This window comes from Pogoniulus pusillus, chromosome 15 (genome assembly GCF_015220805.1).
Source record: "Pogoniulus pusillus isolate bPogPus1 chromosome 15, bPogPus1.pri, whole genome shotgun sequence".
Classification (NCBI taxonomy): domain Eukaryota; kingdom Metazoa; phylum Chordata; class Aves; order Piciformes; family Lybiidae; genus Pogoniulus; species Pogoniulus pusillus.
The window spans coordinates 24,869,799-24,891,266 of NC_087278.1; the positions used below are offsets into that span (position 1 = coordinate 24,869,799).

The 21,468-nt window shown below is 53.8% G+C and overlaps 2 protein-coding genes across 2 annotated transcripts in view; one reads left to right on the plus strand and one right to left on the minus strand.

Annotated features, from left to right (window-relative positions):
• Positions 1-3,851, plus strand: part of LOC135182077 (solute carrier family 25 member 33-like) — a 16,254-nt gene extending 12,403 nt beyond the window's left edge. Inside the window, exons 5-7 of the mRNA XM_064155842.1 lie at positions 1,347-1,413; positions 1,597-1,880; positions 1,978-3,851. Coding sequence (XP_064011912.1) covers positions 1,347-1,413; positions 1,597-1,880; positions 1,978-2,177 — 551 coding nt within the window. The 3' untranslated portion in view covers positions 2,178-3,851. The remainder of the gene's footprint in view (positions 1-1,346; positions 1,414-1,596; positions 1,881-1,977) is intronic.
• Positions 3,669-21,386, minus strand: CLSTN3 (calsyntenin 3). Its single transcript, XM_064155836.1, has 18 exons — positions 21,116-21,386; positions 18,398-18,520; positions 15,707-15,902; positions 15,061-15,269; positions 14,637-14,786; positions 13,114-13,299; positions 12,388-12,657; positions 12,010-12,122; positions 11,768-11,930; positions 10,448-10,504; positions 9,563-9,720; positions 9,250-9,398; positions 8,594-8,820; positions 6,938-7,108; positions 6,427-6,572; positions 6,194-6,329; positions 4,456-4,673; positions 3,669-4,381 (listed from the first exon to the last, which is right to left on the minus strand). The coding sequence occupies exons 1-18, from the start codon at positions 21,369-21,371 to the stop codon at positions 4,208-4,210; spliced, it is 3,102 nt and encodes a 1,033-aa protein (XP_064011906.1). The 5' UTR covers positions 21,372-21,386; the 3' UTR covers positions 3,669-4,207.
• Between the last annotated feature and the right edge of the window lie 82 nt (positions 21,387-21,468).

The following is a 21,468-nucleotide window of genomic DNA, read 5'->3' on the forward strand; positions in this document are numbered from 1 at the left end:
CGGGGCCTCAACCACCTCCCTGGGCAGCCCATTCCAGGCTCTCACCACTCTCATGCTGAACAACTTCCTCCTCACTTCCAGCCTGAACCTTCCCACCTCCAGCTTTGCTCCATTCCCCCTAGGCCTGTCACTCCTTGATATCTTGAAAAGTCCTTCCTCAGCCTTTTTGTAGGCCCCCTTCAGATACTGAAAGGCCACAAGAAGGTCACCTCGAGGCCTCCTCTTCTCCAGACCGGACAGCCCAAACTCTTTCAGTCTATCCTCATAGGAGAGCTGCTCCAGCCCTCTGATCAACCCAGTGGCCTTTCTCTGGACATGCTCCAGCATGTCCACATCCCTCTTGTAATAGAGGCTCCAGAACTGGATGCAGTACTCCAGGTGGGGTCTCAGCAGAGCAGAGTAGAGGGGGAGAATCACCTCCCTCAACCTGCTGGCCACACTTCCCCCGATGCAGCCCAGGCTCTGGTTGGCCCTGCAGGCTGCAAGTGCACACTGCTGGCTCATGTTGAGCTTCTCATCCACCAACACCCCCACGTCCCTCTCCTCAGGGCTTCTCTCCAGCCAGTCACTGCCCAGCCTGAACTTGTGCTTGGGATTACCCTGACCCAGATGCAGGACACTGCACTTAGTCATGTTTAACCTCATGAGGTTGGCTTGTTCCTGCACCTCTACAGCAGCCCTAGCCAGGTGCTACAGCAGGCTTACAAGGTGGAAGAGGCCAGATGGACAATAAATTCATAGGTAGCCATCATGATAGCTGCTTCTGGGATCCTTCTGTCTGAGGTGTAAGCAAGGTTAACTCCTTCCCTGTTGCTGCTCCTGTCAGTCCTGTTCTGTCTTCTGGCATTTTCTTCCTCCACACCTGGAGCGCTGAGTTCCTTGGGTAACCAAAACATTTTCTCACTCTTTTGTTCCTCTGAGGATAATCTCTTCAAGTCGTGGATCTGATCTTTGCCACTTCATCTTCGGTCAGAAAAGGAGCTACATTCAGAAGGCAATAGGGAATTGAGAGCAGTCACAGAATCCTTTCTCTTTGTGTATCCCCATTCTCTAATAGAATCTTCCACTCTTGCAAGGTTATTCTGTTAGTTCCTGCCTCTTTGTAACCTCATGGTCTGTGGTAGTGTTATGCTGGAGGCAGAGGAGTTATTTACCACCAGACAAAGGCTGCACTGGGGTGGAGAATCCATCTGCCCTAAATATCTCTTCTCTCAGGGAAGCTCAAGGTCATTCTTACATTGCAAATGCCTGCAGCCTGTCAGGCGAAATTCAGAGCTGACAGATTGGCACCTCCTCACAAACTGTCAGCATGGTCCTGGCACTCATGGTTATCTTCTCTTCTCCAGGCATTACCTCTGCCACGCTTACCAACCCCATCTGGTTAGTGAAGACCAGGATGCAGCTGGAAGGCAGGTAAGGCAGGCTGGCAGTGCAGAGCCACTCTGTAAAACCAGGCCTGGTTTGAGGGTGGGGATGGCTTGGAGCCTGTGATCTGTCTCTGGGACACAGGTCTTCACGGCCTGCTGGAGAGCAGTCATACCAGTTCACTGCAGTAATTCAGTTCAGTGTGCCCTTGTAACCCTCCTCCTCTTGCAGGGTGAAAGGGGAGGTGGCCAGCAGTGCTCTGCAGTGTGCTGTGCACGTGTACCGCACGGAAGGGCTGCGCGGCTTTTACCGTGGCGTCACCGCCTCCTACGCTGGGGTGTCAGAGACCATCATACACTTTGTCATCTACGAAGCACTGAAAAAGCACCTGAGAAGCAGCCACCATTCCCTGTCTGCACCGCTCACCCTTGCACCAAACAGCCAGGATTTCTTTGGGCTAATGGGAGCTGCTGCCCTCTCCAAAACCTGTGCCTCATGCATTGCGTATCCACACGGTGAGTGAGTCCACTCCTGGCTCCTGCTCCCCTCAGTGGGCCTCCTCGTGCCTGCAGGATCAGCCCGTTGATGCAGATTCCCTCCTTGTCTCTCCAGAGGTGATCCGGACGCGGCTTCGAGAAGAGGGCTCCCGGTACCGCTCCTTCGTGCAGACCCTGCAGCTTGTGGCCCGTGAGGAGGGGCCCTCGGCTCTGTACCGAGGGCTCCTGGCACACTTGATCCGACAGATCCCAAACGCAGCTATCATGATGGCTACCTATGAACTTATCATCCAGCTGGCCTCTTCCACCTTGTAAGCCTGCTGTAGCACCTGGCTAGGGCTGCTGTGGAGGTGCAGGGACCTCATGCTGCTGGGACTTGGCGGTTTCCATGCTCCAAGGTGGTGATTTTCAGCTTACAGTGGTAGCTGGCGTAGCATTCTCAGGACAGGAGACTACTTTGTGCCAAGCTTTTGGCTCCACTATGCACAACGTAGCCTTTCTTCTTTCTGGAGACTTCAGATGGCTCTGGTGCTTCAAGATGTCAGGGCACTAGTCTGACAGCACCTGCTGTAAGCTCCCTGTGCTAAACCAGGACATGGGACTTGCTGGGAAGGAGACAAAGGTTCGAGTGTAAGAGACCAGGCACAGTGTATCGACTTCTGTCAGACCCAGAAACAACCATGTGTGGGTGCAGCTGGACACAAGGACAGGCCAGAGCTGAGACACCTGAGAGTGCTGCAGCAATCAGAGATCTTGTGCTGAGACCTTTGTGCCTTCAGAGGGGCTCTTCCGCTCTCATCTGCTGTGCTGCCTTCCTGTCCCTGAGGAGGATTTCTCAGTCTTGGCTGCCAGCACATGTCCTGATGGAGAATCTTCTGCAGAGTCCTTAATGTGTTGCAGCCAGTGCCCAGTGTCAGGCAGCTGCTGTTCCATCTTGCAGGATCTGACTAATCAGAGCAAGTACATCAGGGAAGGAAGCATAACCTGCTATGAAACAGTGCCCTGACAACTCATGCTGCTGGGTTCACAGCCACGCGTTGCCATTGTCTGTTGTTTCCATCCCCTCCTTCCCTCTGAAGTGCTGGGTCTGTTCTGCTACAAGCTGGAGCCCCTGGTGTGCAGAATACTTTTGTGCTGGTAAAGAAAGTGGGTGAGGTGAAAGGATGGATGAAGGTGGGAGTTTATCCCCCCACTGCTGATACACCACGTGTATGACAAAGCCTTGTGTGTTCTGTCATCAAGAATCCAGTTTGCTGCAGGTGACAGGCTGGGCTGCCTTCCCATCCTCTGTGGGGTCCTGGGCCCAGGTCTTGGGCTCTGCTCAAGGATGTCCAATGATAGGACAAGGGGCAACAGGTGCAAGCTGGAGCAGAAGAGATTCAATGGGAACATAAGGAGAAACTTTCACTCTGAGAGGGCCAGAGCCCTGGAGCAGGCTGCCCAGAGAGGTTGTGGAGTCTCCCTCTCTGGAGCCATTCCAAACCCACCTAGATGTGTTGCTGTGTGACCTACCCTAGGTGATCTTGCTCTGGCAGAGAAGTTGGAGTGGATGATCTTTTGAGGTCACTTCCAACCCCTACCATTCTGTGATCCAGGGGAAGGCTACATTCTGTTTACAAAGAAGGCAGGGGTAGGGTCAGGGCTGATGTTTCTTTCTTGTCCCATGATAAAAAACTGTAACCCTCGGCCAAGACAAGGCTGTGACTGCACTAACTCCACGTTCTGGACAATCTCCAGTCTCACATGAGAGGCTACACTGACTTTCTTTCCCTAGGTGTAGTGAAAAAGTGGAGGACCCCTGCAGGCTTTATTTGAAATCCATTTATTTTAAAATCAGCTTTGTCTCCTGCTCCTTCCCCCCCGTCCCTCTGCCCAGCTGGCAGTTGTGACAGTTTTACAAAGCCACACAAGCTTGCAGTGATTTTTTTTTGTTGGGTTTTTCTTTTTGCATGAAACAAGAATAAACCTTGAATGACAACATTGAAAAAATATACAATATATATATAGAGAGAGAGTATCTGGGGAGGGGTGGGGGAGACCCCACTCTGAGCCTCGTGGCTGTCTCCTCCGTCCACATTTCTGTTCTTGCCTTATCCTCACAGTGTGAACTGTGCCACTGTGGAGTGCGAGGGCCCCGACGCGTGTTCCTAGAGAGCCAGATGAGGGGGTTAGTGAGAGTGAGGAATGTCCACAATGAGAATGGCAGAAGAGAAGGACCATGGGAGGCAGAAATGACCGACAAGAGAGGAGTGCATGGGTACACCACGGAGGAAGAAGTTACAAGTGAGAAGCCTCCTCCTTCCAGCCACGTCCAGGGGGAGAGCCGTGGGACGGGTCTGAAGCTGCTAGTAGCGGTGCGAGCCGTCGCCTCTGCCCATCATGTGTCGGTCACCCACGTCGCAGCTGTCCAGGGAGTCGGGCGTCTCCGAGTCCGTGCTGTCCTCCTCCTCCTCCTCCGGGCGCGTCGCAGCTCTGCCCTTGCCGCTCTCTGCTGCCCTCTGCTGGCAGCTCTCGTAGGACTGGGGAGGTGAGACAGGGGTAAGGGAAGGCTCTAGCAACCCCGCTGCCCCCAGCCACTGCGGCTGCCCCTCACCTCCATGGGGTTGACGATGATGGTGAGGGCTGAGTCGTCCCAGAACATGTCACTCTCTTTGCCTCCAGCGCTGGTGTGCCCCCCCTCGGCCGTTTCAGAGCCTTCTTGGCCGGCCCCGCGCCGGTGCAGGGAGTGGATGCGCAGGATGCCCAAGATCACCATGAGTGCAAGGAAGGCCACACACACCACAATGATGACAGTGGCAGCGTTGGGGACCACTGTGGAAGAAAAGGAGAGGGCATGGTCAGAGGCTGTCACAGAAGCATGCATTTCCAAGCTGTCACAGAAGCATGCATTTCCAAGCTGGCCTGCAGCGATGTGTGCTCCTGAGCAGAGCTCAGGTTTTTAGTCTAGGCAGGCACATAGCCTGACTTTTCTGTGCCCCTGCACACAGGCAGTTCCTGCCTTTGGCTGCTGTGTTTTCACAGGTCAAGTGTCCTCTCTCATCAGCCCAGCCTGTAACTCTGCACACCTTTAGCTACAGAAGTCAGCAGAATTCACTGCACAGCAGCCATGTGTCTCCCTCTCCTGGGAGGGGGAAGCGTGTGCTGGGTGAGCCCCTGAGTGCACTAGGATGACTTTTAAAGTGCAGTCGATACAGAAAGGAGGCCAAAAGAAGTCTGCTTTGCACAAAGCAGAAGTGAGGGCAATGATGGCCTCCTAACTACTGCCACAGTCAAACCCTGGTTTCTCTACATGAGAAAACTTGAAACTCAAGCCTTCAGGCCAACCTCTCACCTCTGTTGTAGGCCTGGAAGCTGAGTCCCTGACTGCCCAGTTAACCCCCTTGCCTGGAAAAAAATCTATCCAGGCCCTCTGTGGATTTGTTGTACAGCAGGGACAACTTTTCTGCTGTGCTCAGAGCTGGGGAAGGATCTGGCAAAGGCTGAGTTTCAGTGCTCTCCTAGCACACACGTGGACTGTCTCTGGAGAGGCTCAGCACCAGCTGCAGCACTGGACCAGCCTGGGAGCAGCAGCTGCAGGAAGCTGCAACAAAAGCTCATGCCAGAGGTGCTTGCCATGTTCCTTCCAACAGGGCACTAAAAGCAATGTAGGGTCTCTGTAACAGTTCTGGAGCTTTCACAGCCTAAGAGGAGCCAGCTGGACTGCAGTCATGCTTGTGGCTGCCAAGACAACCCAACAAATCTAATCTCTGGCTTTTGGGCTTTTCTCTCCTCTGGTTTGGGGCCAAGAATCCTCCTCATGGCTGTGTGGTGCTAGCTTCTGTATTTTTCTACCTTGCTAACTACTTCTGAGTCACATTTCTTTTTTAGACTAGTGGCCATCTTGACTCTTTTGTTTCTCTCCTGCTGTTGAAGCTTCTTTCTGAAATTACATTTCCCAAACCCACACAGCAGCATTGTGTGGTGCAGCACCAGCCCTGGTAGCGTCAGAGAGTGGTTGGACTCGATGGTCTTAAAGGGCTTTCCCAACTGAAATGATTCTGTGATTCTGACTGAAATTGTCCCAGCTTAGGGCTGTTCTTTTTAGACCTCACATGTAGATCTTAGACTGCTTCTACACCAAGAGAACACCACAGCAGAGGAGGAGGATTGTTGCACCAACTTCTAAGTCACAGTTTGACACAGACTGCAGCCCATTTGCCAGTGACAAATAGGACAGGACAGGACAGTCTGATGAGAATTTGTTAACAGGGAAAATGCTACAGATTCCACCAAGGTACCAGAAATCAGCCTCCTGACCTAAAGCAACAGCTTCAAAAGACAGTGTGACATACTTGGGTTGTTGTGGGTGCTTGCCAGACTGTGCCCAGACAGCTCTGGGGGTAAGTGATGGCCTCGGTGCACGAACTGCTGAGAACTCAGCATGTGGTTGGGATGAGCAGCTTGGTTGGTGTTGTGGAGGACGTTCACCTGCAGAGAGGAGAGAACAACTCAGCCCTGTGCTGGTGGCTGCATTCCTGCTCCCCAGGCATGCACAAGCGCCTATGTGCATGCATTGATCTGGTACCTCAACAGTGAACTCGTTGCTGGAGTAGCGCCCGTTCATCTCCGTGCAGGACAGGTGAAACTTCCTTTCATAGAGTGCAGCCCCATGGTTGATGTGGTAGGAGACCTGGTGCAGGATCTCCTCATAGACTGCAATGCTCTCCACACCTGAGGTGAGAGAAATGGTGTGTGGTCAGAAGGCTCCTGCTTCAAACTCATCTGGCATAACCCTGCAGCAACTAGGAGCTAGAGAGGTCTCCAAGGCAATGCTGGGTTCGTTAATTTTGGGAAGGGAACAGTGTTGGACCAGTCTACAGCCTGTGGGATGTGGCATGCCCAGGCACATCACACAAAATGCTGCTGCCACCTGAAAACACAAAGCCCCAAGGAGAAAGCAAGAAGAAAATGACAAGTGGTCCCCTCTCAGCGCCTCACAAACTGCACCAGCATCTCTTTAACTCTGAGTGCTTCTCCCAGCCATGCCTGAGCAGTGAGAGGTATAATCAGAAGCCGTGGCCAAGGAGAGGACTCACCTGAGATGGTCAGGTAGGCAGAGGTGTTGACAAGCTCCAGGCCCCGCTGCTGCAGCAGTGCCCCATCCAGGAGCAGGTACTCCCTCTCTGGGTCTAAGTCATCTCCTACCAACGAGATCTCACAGCCATCCAGATTGTGCACAATCTCATCTGACATTCGTGTGTCTGTCACTGAGAGGCAAAGAAGACAAGTCCAGAAAGGCAGGCAATGGTCAGCAAAGGCACAACACACTCTGAGTGGTACCCACTGAAAGTACTCATGGCTGGGATTTCTCTGGCTAGCACTGCCCTTGAGTAAAATCACTGCCAGTCTAATGTGTTGGAGAACCACAGAGTATTAGGTGGTGGAAGGGACCTCCAGAGATCATCCAGTCCAACCCCTCCTGACAGAGCAGGATCACTTAGGGCAGGTCACACAGGAACACATCCAGGTGGGTTTGGAACGTCTCCAGAGAAGGAGACTCCACAACCTCTCTGGGCAGCCTGCTCCAAGGCTCCATCACCCTCACCACACAGAAGTGTCTCCTCATGCTGCGGTGGTACCTCCTGTGCTTGTACCCATTGTTCCTTTTCCTGTCACTGGACACCACCAAATAGAGCCTGGCCCCTTCATCTTGACACCCACGCCTCAGATATTTATAGACATTGATAAGGTCCCCTCTCAGTCTTCTCTTCTCCAGACTAAACATCCCCAGGGCTCTCATTCTTCCAGTCCCCCATCATCCTCATAGCCTCCATTGGACGCTCAGCAGATCCCTGTTTCTCTTACACTGGGGAGCCTAAAACTGAACACAGTATTGCAGGTGTAGTTCTAGCAGGGCAGAGCACAGGGGAAGAAGTCTCCCTGGTTCTCATTATGCACATAACAAAGTAATTTCCTTTTGGAACAGCTGTTAGCAGGCCGTGCAGTGCTAATAACCTCTCTACCATGCATTCCCACACCTTGAGTGCCTTTGAAAGCTCCTCTGTCTCACCACTGCTGGTTACCATGGTTGGGATCTGATCTCTAAAATGACAACCACCTTCAGTGACTAACTGCTTGCAGTATGGCTGAGCCAAACCTGCTCTTTGTGTCAGGAAACTCAGCACTGTGTGAGGAGAGGTGAAGATGCCGAATGGAAAACTGCAAGCAATTAGCAGGAGATGGGAAAGAACTGAAAGGCCACTGAGAGCATGGAGTGCAGAGAAATCATCTGAGGACAATGGAGAGAAACTGAGGTACACACTGCAGAGTGTGAGGAAACTGACCGGGGAATTCACATGAATGGCTGAGGGAGGAAGAGACTGGGGGGAGGGGAGAGGCGGGGGGAAATAACGAAAGCAAGAGAAGGAAGCAGGAAGAGATTAAGTACAAGAGTAAAGAGGCTACCAGGCAGGACGTCCATTCAGTGCTGGGTTCAGTACAGGGAAGTGTAAGGGGAATGTAGAAGGGATTAGGAATGAAGCCTGGGAAGAAGGGAAGAAAAAAAAAAAGGAGTAGAGAGCGAGCAGGGAGGAGCAGGAAGGGATAAGAGGCGATTAGCCTACATGCTGCCAGACAATGTGCCCTGCTTCTGCTCTTGGCAAGTCTCCTCCTTCAGGTAATGAGCCTTCTGCAGGACAACAGCTCATGAAGGTCTTCCCGGTTTCTTACACCTCACCCAGTAATCTACTCACCGGTGCCATGCCAATTCTCATCCTTCTTGGCCTCCACCTGGTGAGAAATAGAGCAAGTAATCTGGAGGTTGGGGAAGAGGGGGACTCCATCAGGAGCCTCCAAGTCTGAAGCAGGATGAGCAAAGTGGGTATTGCCACTCAACAGGATCTGGGGAGCGTCAGGCTGCAGCACCACAACATAACCTTCCACATCAGGAATGGAGACACAGGACTCTTCACTGAAACACCTGAAGGAGAGCAGAAGAAAGCATCAGCTGTCCTAAGCTTCCACCAGCAACTCTAACAGAAACACTTCCTGCCCATCACTGCCACTGAAGGGAACAGCTTGTTTCTGGTGGTCTTCCTACAGCTTCCCTACAGCCTGCCCTGCAAGGCAGAGCAGGGTGGCAGGAATGACATCACTGGGTCATGCTGACACAGCACAGAGAAGATGAAAACCAGCCCATGTGTCTGAAACACCCTGAGTGAAGGTGGAAGTTCTGCCACCTGCACAGAGCCCAGGGTTACAGTACCTGCTTGGACACTTCAGTATTTACTCTCAGGATGACTTTTATCCTTTCTGAGGCCATCAGTTAGAGGCGAAGCAGTGTACCTTGAGTCAGAGAAAGGGAAGTGCCCTGCTGAAGCTAGCCCGAGGTGCCGCGTTGTGCACTCACTTGACAGCAGTGGTGAGCCTGAGCGGCCGGACGCCAGGGGTAGCGAAGCGCAGAGAGTTCATGTAGGCCACATGCTGGATGGCATGGTTGAAGGTTTCCACATCATCACCTTCCAGGGTGAGCTGGGACTGAGAGGGGTTCACATGAACCTACAGGAGGAAGAGAAGACAATGCTTAGGGTCCTTTGGCAAATCCAAGAGTCCAGGCTAAGAAAGACACAAAGGAGAAAGGTGGGGGAGCAGGCAAAGTTTTGGGAAACAAGGCTGAGGAGGAGAGTGGAGGAGACCCATGCAAGCTGGGCAGGTGGGCATACCTTCATCCCTTTGCCCAGACTGTCGAAGTCACTGTAATCAAGCCCCTCACGGCAGGCATACAGGCATTCAATAACCTCCCGGCTCTCCAAGCTACCAGGGCGCACAGTGAAGCCAGCCAAGTAACCATGGAAGTAGTGGTGGATCGACAGAGGATCTCCTGAGGGAAACATGGGAGGTGGAGGGTGTGAGAGACACGGCGAGGAGACAGTAAAGCCAACAACAGCAGCAGTGGGAGAGACATCACAGGTGTTAAGGGAAGTGGAGGGGCTCATGGAAAGGCCAAGACAACAGAAGCAATGGTGTGAGAGACAGACAAATGTTGAGGGAGGCAGAGAGACACAGTGATGCAGAGGACAGGGAAGAGCCAAGACAAGAGGACAGGGAGTGATGAAGTAAGGAAGTGACAACTTCTAAAATTCTATGTGGGATAAAGAAAACCAGACCAACAAGGACTGGGGCAGTGAATGGTGGGTGGCACAGAGAAGGGTCTGCCAAACTGCTGAATGCCAGATGGAAACAATTTCTTGTCCCCTTCTCACTCTGCTTCCTGTGGGGGCTTTTAGAAGAAACTCCACATTCCATAGTTAGGGATGAGGTGACATCTCCTGATGTCTCTAGTGGTTATTGTGTTCTTCAGAGATCAACTTTAAACAGGCACAAGGACTCTTTCTCCACATGAAAAGCATACTCCAGCTCTCAAAGCAGGCCCTAGGCCTCCTGTCAGCCTTTTCATGCTCCACAGACACCAAGGTAACAAGAGTTTTCATCCCAGTACGATGGGAAGTAGCAGGACAGGATTGGGGCAGGTGTATGTGGAAGGCACCATGCAAGAGGTGACAGTCATGCCCAGTGAAGAGGAGAACCATCTTCTTTCTTCTCCCTACCTTGTACAGCATCAGTGGAGTTCTCATTTCCCTTCATCTTCTCTTTGTTTTTCTCATCTGCAAAATGAGAACATGCAGAGCAGCAGTGAGGCACTGGAAGAGGCCAGGCATGAATCTTTTTGGAGTGCCTGTGTGGCCAGGTCAGCAGAACAGCTCTGGAGCCATGTGCCAGGCAGTGCACCCCTCATCCCCAGAGACAGCACACTGCAGGTGGATGGGGGTAGGGGTGACATCCTGAAGGGGAGGGTGAGACTGTTGGATCCAAGCCACAAAGCATAGAGGTTTTCCTTCATTTTCCAATGAGATCTATTGTGGGAATTAGCTGACTCCCATTTATGGAACATGGTCCTAGCCATGTTTGCAACAAGCCATGTTCTAATCATTCCTTGGAAACTCAGATGGCTCCAGAAGGGTGTCCCAAGCTGAGTAGTATTTGTTGGTTGCAAAAGGCCTATCACAGAATGGCTGAAGTCAGAAGTGACCTCACAGATCATCTACTCCAACCACCCCACCATAGGCAGGGACTCCTCTCACCTAGACTCAGCTGCTCAAAGCCTCATCCAATTTGGCCTTGAACACCACCAAGGAGGAGGCAGCCACAGCCTACCTGGGCAGCCTTTTCCAGAGTCTCCACCCATGTACTGGAGAACTTCTTCCTAAGATCCAGTCTAACCTTGCTCTCCCTCAGCTTCAAACTATTCCCCCTTGTCTGTCTCTAGACACTCCTATGAAAAGCCCCTCTGCAGCCTTCCTGTAGGATCTTTTCAGGCAGTGGAAAGCAGCTCTAAGGTCACCCTGGAGCCTTTTCTTCTCCAGGCTGAACAACCCCAGCTACCTCAGCCTGTCCTCATAGCAGAGGTGTTCCAGCCCTTGGATTATCTTTGTGGCCCTTCTCTGGACAGAACTGATTGAAGATCCCTGACAGTAAAGAACTGAGCTTGCTAGGAAATTGTGTGGAAGTGAAGGCAAGCAGCAGGCAAATTCCTTCACTTCTGCCCTGCTTCAGGAGAACTGAAGGACCTGGGGTATGCAGCCTCACATCTCCACACCTGAATGGGATACAGTGTCTGCTCTGCTCTGTCTGCAAGCTGGTTATGCACTGCAGGTTCTATAAAGCTGCCAATGACACTTGGCCCTGAGCTGTTACTGCTGTGGGCTGCTGGCTTAGTCTGTGAGGAAGGAAGAGGCCACTCTGGAGGAGGAAAGATGGCTCCAGCATGGTTTACATCACTTCATATTGCATGAGGTTTCCTTCACCTCTTCTGGCTCTCCTTCCACTTGTTGTTTCCCACTGTCAAGATTCAGGGAGTGGGCACTCACCAGTCCAGCAGGCTCCAATCATGAGCAGGGGTTCCTGCCGCGGAGGGTGAATGAGGCCATTGTCATGGATGAGGGCAGGGTCATAAGAGACACCATCCACGTAGAGCGTGACAGTGGGGAACTCCAGGTTCAGGGCATAATGGTGCCACTCATCGTCACAGACCTGTGGCAGACAGCAGAGGAAGGAGTCAGCGAAGGAGTGAAGGAGAAGGGACATGGAGAAGCAGCAAAAGCTTCCTCACCTGCTCAAGCTTCCAGAGGAATTTCACAGGCCTTGCACTTTCCAGCAACGGCCAGTAGAGGAAAGCAATCCGGCAGCCATGCACAGCCAGGGAGTAGTGGGAATAGCCATCCTCTGCCAAGGACAAGCGCAGGAGTTAGGGCTCTCGCCCCCGAGCCGCGTCACTAGCCAGGGCCAGAGGCACACTGCTGCCTGCGCAGCTGGCACTCAGCAAGGCGTGCTCACAGCAGGCTTGACTGCTCTCAAAACGAGCAACACCTGAAGAAGCTGAGCTGCTGAGCAGGGACCTCTAGCCAGGTGTGGCTCTGGAACACAGGAGGTTTGCCCCTGCTGACGAGTTTAAGGCAGAAATGTCCTCAGTCCAGGAAAAGGGCCTCACCACTCTGCAGGGTGCTGCAGATCACCGTCTCCTCTTCCCGCCTGCCCTTGCCAGGCACCACAGCGTGCTTCATCCACACCGACAAGGTGAAGTGGTCACTCAGCCCCACCTGGGCACTCAGCCCGTTCACCACGGGCACCTGGGCAGCCTGGCTGCCGTTGAACCAGTAGATGAGGCTGCTGTCCTGGCTGTAGTGCACCGAGAGACGAGCGGTCCAGTTGGCCGTGGGGCTAGGAACTGGCAGCAGGTCAATCTCTCCTGAGGCAGCACCTGCCCAAGAGAAGAGTCAAGAATGTCAGCAGGGGAGGATAAGGAGCCTGAGAATCGGGGAACAGAAGAAGAGGGCTCACTGTAACATTCTAGAGCACAGGAAGAGGAGGAGCTGCCTATAAGCCACCTTCCTCTGGAGAAAGAATGTGACTTTTCCATCTGTGTCTCAGGAGGGAACTCCCACAGACTCTCTTCTGGGGCAGCACAGAGACCTCTTGCCCAGCAAGGAAAGCATAGGCAGCCCCTTACAGATACAGGCAGGGTGCCCACTGACCCTCAAGGCAGCCACAAGCTAGGGGTTCACACAGCCCTACTGACCACAGCAGCTGTACACAGTGTGTGTCCCAGCACCTCTGCTGTGCGATGGGGCACAGAGCTAGCCCTGGGAAAGCTGGCAAGGGAAGGAGCAGGGTTGTGTGCCACAGCTGCCCCGGGCCCAGGACACCACCAATTCACCGCAGAGCTTGCGCAGCGACTTCTCCGAGTAGTTGTCGCGGTCACAGCCCTTGGCCACGTGGTTTGTCTGCAGCTCCACCGTGGCCTGGATGTTCCACAGGGGCTCGTCACAGGTCTCCAGGTGAATGCTGGGGAAGAGTGCCAGGCTGCCTGCACCTGGAGTGTACTCAATCCTCTTGTTCCAGCCTGAAGAGAAGTCAAAGTGAAGGGTTAAGGCCTGCCAGAATATTGCTCACACATACAAGTGGCATCCATGAGCTAGCCCAGAAACAGAGATCTTTGGTCCTTTCCATGTTGAAAAGACAACTTTGTGCAGCTGCTATCAGTGCAAGGGAAGACTTCCAGGAAGCAGAGAGTTTAAAGTTTCATCTTCTACAGCTAGTACCAGTGTAGCATTACACTTTGGATTGTCAGCCTCTCTTATCAGGCAGAGTAGATATTGAGCTGTGTGGATTTCCCCTTCATTCCATCAACTAAGGTGAAGCTTTAGGCAGACACCACCTCTGGAAAAGCCAAACACTCTCAGGATGAGGATGTGTCCAGCTCTGAAGCTCTCAACATAGGAAGGACATGGACCTGATGAAGAGGGTCCAGAGGAGGACCATGAGGATGATCAGAGGGTTGGAGTACTTCTGCTATGAGGACAGGCTGAGGGAGCTGGGGTTGTTCAGCCTGCAGAAGAGAAGGCTCCAGGCAGACCTAACAGCAGTTTTCCAGTACCTGAAGGGGGCTGCAAAAAGACTGCAGGGGGACTGTTTGCAAAGGCCTGCAGGAACAGGACGAGGGACAATGGTTTGAAATGAGAGCAGATTTAGATTGGATGTTAGGAACAAGTTCTGCACCATGAGGGTGCTGCAGCACTGCAACAGGTTGCTCAGGGGGGGAGTTGAGGCCCCTTCCCTAGAGATACTCAAGGTGAGGCTGGACAAGGCTGTGAACAAGCTGCTCTAGTAGAGGATGTCCCTGCTGACTGCAGGGGAGTTGGACTGGATGACCTTTGGAGGTCCCTTCCAACCCAAACCATTCTAGGATTCTGTGATCTCATGCAATACTGCTGCTTGTGCCTTCCCAGGTTGCCCAGGGAGATGATTGAGGTCCCATCCAGGGAGATACCCAAGGTCAGTCTTGATAAGGCTGTGAGCAAGCTGCTCAAGTGAGGGATGTCCCTGCTGACTGCAGGGGGATTGGACTGGATGACCTTTAGAGGTCCCTTCCAACCCAAACCATTCTATGATTCTACGAGCAGCCCAAAAACCAATCTACATTAAGTACAGTCTATGAGCTTTAGTAGTTCACATTAATCCAAGGAACAATTTTCCAACGCTGGCATTGCCTTTCTGTGCCTTTGCAACACACTTAGATGTCTGCTGCATCCCCCTAGATGGGGCTGATGGGTGAGGGCCGAGGTTGAACCATACCTATGGGCATACAGATTTACAGATGTACACACAAACATCTGGAACGAGCAGAACTGCTTTAGCAAAAGCAAAGGGAAAACCTAACTGAATCTGGAGGTTTCATACCCTGCCAGCTGGGCTTGCAGGTGGGTTTCACCTGGATTTCCACTTCAGCATCATTAGAAGACCGCTTCTTTCCACAGTCATAGGCTGTCACTGTGAATTTGTAGAGCCGATCCCCACTGTACTGCAGCTTCTCCGTGTTCTCGATGTTCCCTGGTTGGCAAAGCAAAGAGATGAAGAGGGAAGAAAGTCTCCTCAAAGATACTTCTTCTAGAAATCACTTTCACTTGGGATCAGCCAAAAAAAAAGTGGAGTCTCCCCCATCCAGTGCCACTCTGCAGTGGCACAAAATGTCTGCTTTACGTCTGCACCAGAAGACAGAGGTCAGCAGTGCTCAAAGATTCACACAGCTCTGCTGGCAAACAGGCCTGGCAGAGGGAGAGCGAAGCAGGAGAGGGAGAGTGGCCTGGGAGGTGCGGTTTCTTACCGTCGTTGTCAATCAGAAAGGGAATGTTGGGGGTCAAGATCTCATAGTAGCAGATCTGGCTGTACTGCGGCGAGCAGTCTCCATCGATGGCCTCCACGCGCAAGATGCGGTCATAGAGCTTGCCCTCGGTCACTGCCACGCGGTACAGCTTCTCCACAAAGACAGGAGCAAACTCATTGACGTCGTTCACGCGGACGTGCACTGTGGCCCTGGGGCAGGAGAACAGCGCTGTGACCACCGGCTGACGAGGAGCCACCCCCTCAGCCGCGCTCCAAGTGCGCCAGGCTGACTGCCAGCTCTTATACAGGCAAGGACCAGGAAAGAGACCTCGGTTTCAGTGGTGGCACACAGGAGCTTGGACAGTGGTTTCCCACCCCAGAGAAAGAGCAAAAGGAGCGATGATGTAATCTAGACCTCCTGCCTGTATGCAGCACCATAAAATACAACCCTTAGACACAGCTGTCAAGCAGCCCACACTTCTCATGTGTTCACGTGTGCCACTCGGCCAGTGGCTCATACTAACATGCTGAGTTCTACAGTTGAGGCTTGAGAAACACACTTCTGGCTGAAGGAAGCACTCCCCCAGCGAGTTTCAGCTGTGTTTCTGTGACAGGTTACATTCTCTAACACAGAGAAATGGACTTACTTGTGTGACTTCTTGGTATTTGCTCCATCAGGCCCCTCTCCGCAGTCATAGGCCTGGATGGTGAATGTGTGCTCCTTATGTGCTTCACAATCCACTGGTTCCTTGGCTCGGATCAGCCCTTCACCTGTAGCTTTGTCCAGGATCACAGCTTCAAAAGGTACCCCTGCCCCATGGATCCTGAAGCCACAGATTTCACCTGGTGCACACAAAGGTGGAGGGAACGAATCATAGAATGCTTTGGCTTGGAAGGGACCTTAAATATTACGTTCCAACCCTCTGCCAACGGCAGGAACACCTCCTACTAGACCATGTCGTGCAAGGCCCCATCCAACCTGGCAGAAAAGGACTGAGGAGAGTGCATTGTGCCTGCCTGCTTCCCTCTCCCATATTTTCTTCTTTTCTAACTTACACTCTCCTTTCTCCCTCATTATTCCCTCTCATTTCCAGCAATTTTTGGTTCCTTAGGAGCTCCTCCTGACATCTCTGCTGTAGGTTGCCCTCTGCTGGAAACTGTTCCCACAACAAGGAGTCTTGACCAGCATCAAGAAAGATTCAAGGTTACAAGGCTCAAGCTAGATCTACTGACACAGTACTGAAAGCACACCTTACTGCCTCAGAAAGGCAAAGCAGGCCATATATTGCAGATAGACAACCTGAGCACCAAGATCCATAATGTCTCATCCACCCACACATGCAGGAGGTACATGAAACTGCAGATAGGGTCACCTAAATCCTAAATTTCAGCTCACAGGGACCACTTTTCCTCTTCCAAAGCTGAGAGAGGATGCATGAGGAAGCTCTAGGCATGGCCTAAGAGAGCACCAAGCATTCAACCCTCGTAAAACATCACCTATAGTGTCAGGGATCTGTGCTTCCTGTGAGAGAAGGCAGCACTGCCAGTGAAGTGTGCCCTACCAGCCTTCTCCAGAGCTTACAGGCACAGAGCTGTGCATGTGAGTGTTGGAAATAGCAAAGCTGCGTCAAGAAGTGGCTGGCTCCACCCTTGCTTTCTCTCTCTAAGGGAAACAGCTTCCAGCATCCTAAATCAAGCTGTACCCAAGCTGTCTCTGGCCTTCACTGGGGACCTCCTCTGGAACAAGGTCTGGAGGTGATCATTTCCTGGAGACAGCTGGAATCCAGCACAGCAGGAGTGCCCTCCCGTCCCTGCCTCTCCGCAAGGCTCTTCCTACCACGCATACCCTGCTCCGTGCTGCTGCCCACCTACCTGCGCAGCGCAGCAGGGCGCCGCTGCTCACCTACCTGCATAGCGCAGCAGCGCATCCCTGCCCACCTACCTGCATAGTGCAGGGGGGTGTCGCTGCCCACCCACCTGCATCGTGCAGCAGGGCATCCCTGCCCACCTACCTGCATAGCGCAGCAGGGCATCCCTGCTCACCTACCTGCATAGCGCAGCAGCGCATCCCTGCCCACCTACCTGCATAGCGCAGCAGCGCATCCCTGCCCACCTACCTGCATAGCGCAGCAGCGCATCCCTGCCCACCTACCTGCATAGCGCAGCAGCGCATCCCTGCCCACCTACCTGCATAGCGCAGCAGCGCATCCCTGCCCACCTACCTGCATAGCGCAGCAGAGCATCCCTGCCCACCTACCTGCATAGCGCAGCGGGGCATCCCTGCCCACCTACCTGCATAGCGCAGCGGAGCATCCCTGCCCACCTACCTGCATAGCGCAGCGGGGCATCCCTGCCCACCTACCTGCATAGCGCAGCGGGGCATCCCTGCCCACCTACCTGCATAGCGCAGCGGGGCATCCCTGCCCACCTACCTGCATAGCGCAGCAGCGCATCCCTGCCCACCTACCTGCATAGCGCAGCGGGGCATCCCTGCCCACCTACCTGCATAGCGCAGCAGCGCATCCCTGCCCACCTACCTGCATAGCGCAGCGGGGCATCCCTGCCCACCTACCTGCATAGCGCAGGGGGCATCCCTGCCCACCTACCTGCATAGCGCAGGGGGCATCCCTGCCCACCTACCTGCATAGCGCAGCAGAGCATCCCTGCCCACCTACCTGCATAGCGCAGCGGGGCATCCCTGCCCACCTACCTGCATAGCGCAGCAGCGCATCCCTGCCCACCTACCTGCATAGCGCAGCAGAGCATCCCTGCCCACCTACCTGCATAGCGCAGCGGGGCATCCCTGCCCACCTACCTGCATAGCGCAGCAGCGCATCCCTGCCCACCTACCTGCATAGCGCAGCGGGGCATCCCTGCCCACCTACCTGCATAGCGCAGGGGGCATCCCTGCCCACCTACCTGCATAGCGCAGCAGAGCATCCCTGCCCACCTACCTGCATAGCGCAGCAGAGCATCCCTGCCCACCTACCTGCATAGCGCAGTGGGGCATCCCTGCCCACCTACCTGCATAGCGCAGTGGGGCATCCCTGCCCACCTACCTGCATAGCGCAGCGGGGCATCCCTGCCCACCTACCTGCATAGCGCAGCGGGGCATCCCTGCCCACCTGCCTGCATAGCGCAGGGGGCATCCCTGCCCACCTACCTGCATAGCGCAGCAGCGCATCCCTGCCCACCTACCTGCATAGCGCAGCGGGGCATCCCTGCCCACCTACCTGCATAGCGCAGCAGAGCATCCCTACCCACCTACCTGCATAGCGCAGTGGGGCATCCCTGCCCACCTACCTGCATAGCGCAGCAGAGCATCCCTGCCCACCTACCTGCATAGCGCAGCGGGGCGTCTTTGTCCAGTGCAAAGAGCGGTGGGTTGAGCAGCACTGTGTTGTCATTCTCCATGATGATGCCTTGGTACTCAGCTTCAATCCAGGGTTTGTGCTTGTTCGCTGCAGTGGATTTGGGGTAAGGGACGGAGCACAAGAATGCATTATGTGGCAGTGACAGATTTGTTAGGAAACAGCAGAATATCTGCCAGTGGCAGTAGCCAACCACCCCTCCCTGCTTTAATCTCTGGAAATCAAGAGGTCTGTAGCAGGCTGGGAGGAAGAAGTTCTTTTTCTTTACTTCTACATGGTTCTTGGGAGACCACGTCAGAAACGTGTTCCTTCTGGCTTCATTACTCTATTATTAGAAATCTATGGAGAGGCACCTGGGTGCCCAAGAAAGCTGGAGTTGTTTTAAAACATGAAGTCAAGAGGCAGAAGTAGCCTGATTCTGGAGGCAGGTTGCAAATGCTGAATTATTTAGCTCACTGAAGCCATAATTAAAGAATTCAGGATGCACCTTCCCTTGGCATGTCCCCGGAGGACAAGTCTCACATGCAGCCATTATCACTTAAGCCTTGCATCCCCTGGACTAAGGCCCAGGATCTGCACATACCCAGGCACACTTTCAGTCAGCCATCCTACATGTCTAGCAACCTACTCAGAGGCCCTTGCTCCTTCCTTCCCCACTCCATGGTGAGCACCATATTCCTTTGGCCCCTTCTTGATAATCCTGTTGGCTGGAGCCCAGCCAGGCTTGGCGTGGAGGCAGCAGCCAGCAGGAGGCTCTGAAAAATGTCACAGGCCCAGAAATAGCAAATTAATCTTTATCACAGAGGCTCTGGGGCAGGGAAAGGGAGAAATAAAGGGGGGGAGGGGAAGGGCGGGGGAGGGGAAGAAGAAAAATCATTACGAATTAAAAACCCCTCCCCCATGCCTGCTCTCTTCCAAATGGACCTCAGAGATTATATTACGTGGCCTAGTTACAACCCCCATTCTCAGATAATCCCCCCATGCTCCCACCCCTTGGAGACCAAGGTTTATTAGAACCAAGCAGTACTTGGAGCACAGCTTGGCTGGGATCTGGTGGGGAGCTGGATGCAGAGCTCTTGCCCTCAGGGCAGCTACTAACGCTGTGTGAATTCATCCTCTGCAGCACAGGACCCTCAGAAACCATCCCAGCATGGCCTGAGACGTTGACTCAAAAGGGATGAAATCCTTTCCAGCTAAGCACTTCTGCAAGTCGAGGCCAGGGGATGCTGCAGGATCCCGGGAGTGAGCCAGAAGAAAGGGCAATAGGTCGAGGTGGGAATGCAGGACAGGGCAGTGCAGGCAGACCCAGCCTGGCACAGCAGCAAAGAGCCCGGGCTGGCATTCCTCCCTCAGTGTTCTGGTGAAGATTACAAAGCACTGCGTAGGAAAGCCATAGAAACATCCACCCTGCTCAGTATGCAGGTGGAATCCTCCCTCTGTGCAAGTGCCCACGGTTCACCCCACCCCTCCACTGCCCCCACCAGATTCCACTCTATGATGGCTCCCATCCATGCACCACACCACTGAGATGGGAATCCATAGCTACAAACACCAAATGTGCCCCGTTGCTGGGGTAACAAGCTGGTGGGAGAGAGAAATCCTTCACTGCATCCACCTGCAACTTCGGAACCACCAGTCTGATTCCTCAGGAGATGAGTTCCTGGAGATTCAGAGAAATATTTTGGGAATATTTTTAGGATATAGACTCCTACCACCTTCAAGAAAGCTCGTGTGAATCTGAAAGAATTTGCCAAAGGTGGGCAGAGCTTTAAATTCAGGAAGGAGAGAGGAGATGCAGAGTGTGAGTGGCCTTGCCTTGCCACCAGGCCCCTTGGCAGCAGAGCAGGACAAATAAATGCCCCTGCCCAAGTTAGCAGACGCAGAGCTCTGTGCTGCACCCAACCTGTCGTCCTATCTCTGCTGAAGATCAGAGAGCACCCTGAGCTGCCATATTCTCTGATAAGCCCAAGACCCTTGCAGGTTTCAAGATTCTCCCACCCCATCCATTTCTTGATGCACTGGCTCCCCTCCAATGGATTTCTCATGCCTATCTCTGCAGCCACAGCTCTAGAAACCTACATCTTTCTCCATTGCTCAACACGTTCAAAGGACATCTACATTCAGCACAGTGCCGCTGCAGCACCAGTGGTTGTTTTTTCATACATTTAGCACATAAATACCATTTTCTGTAAGCAATCTGCATCATTAACACAGAACTGCACAGTAATTCCTATTGACAGAGTGTAGATGGATGGACTAGAATGGGAAGATGGAGATAGGGGATGGTGTTTTGGACACCAGAGGTCTGTGAAGAAGCAACACATTCTCTCTAAGGATGGGAAGGAAAGCCAGATTTTAACTGCAACAAAAGCAAGGCAAATGGGTGGGAAGAGGGAAACGCGAGAGAAATGTTTGAAGGGTGGGGAAAAATAGAAAAAAAAGCGGTGGCAGGGGACAGATGGAGAAGAGGAGAAGGGGTGGGCGGAAGGCGTCTGAAAGGGCAAAGGGAGCCGGAGCCGCCGGGCAGCCACGGAGATGCCCTGACACAGCTGTACTAGCCAAAGTCATTGAGCAGCGCGCAGCCGGCGGGACCGCCGCGGCGGGAGCGGATGGATGAGCCGCGCTCAACCTGCCCCTCGGCACCGCCATCTCCCGGGACCGTGCCCGCGGCGCGCCACTGCTCACCTTTGTTGGAGGCGCTGGCGGGAAGCGCGACACAGAAGCAGAGGAGAGGCAGGAGGACGGCAGCGGAGGACCGAGGGTCGCCCATCGCGGCGGCGCGTCCCAGCCCGCCCGGGGCCAGCGGACAGCGGCGGGCAGGCTCGGCCCTCCCCGGCGCACGCCCTCGCTGCCGCGGCGACAGCACCTCCAGCAGCCCGGTACCTTGGCTGTCTCCGCCCGGCTCCCAGACACGCCCGGTCCCGCCCCGCCACTGCAGCATGACGTCACGGGCGCGGCGAGCACCGGGCAGCCAATGCGAGGGGCCGCCGCGCCAGGTGCTGCGGAGGGGCTCGCTGGAGCCGCTGTTTTGCCTTCTC

Bases quoted from the DNA above. Each gene is read 5' to 3' on its own strand.
- CLSTN3 (XM_064155836.1), bottom strand. From the start codon at position 21,371: ATGCTGCAGTGGCGGGGCGGGACCGGGCGTGTCTGGGAGCCGGGCGGA. The intron at 15,270-15,706 runs GTAAGTCCATTT...CTCCTGCCCCAG, and splicing joins AATACCAAGAAGTCACACAA to GGCCACAGTGCACGTCCGCG. The intron at 9,399-9,562 runs GTATGCCCACCT...TTCCTCCTGTAG, and splicing joins GTCTGGGCAAAGGGATGAAG to GTTCATGTGAACCCCTCTCA.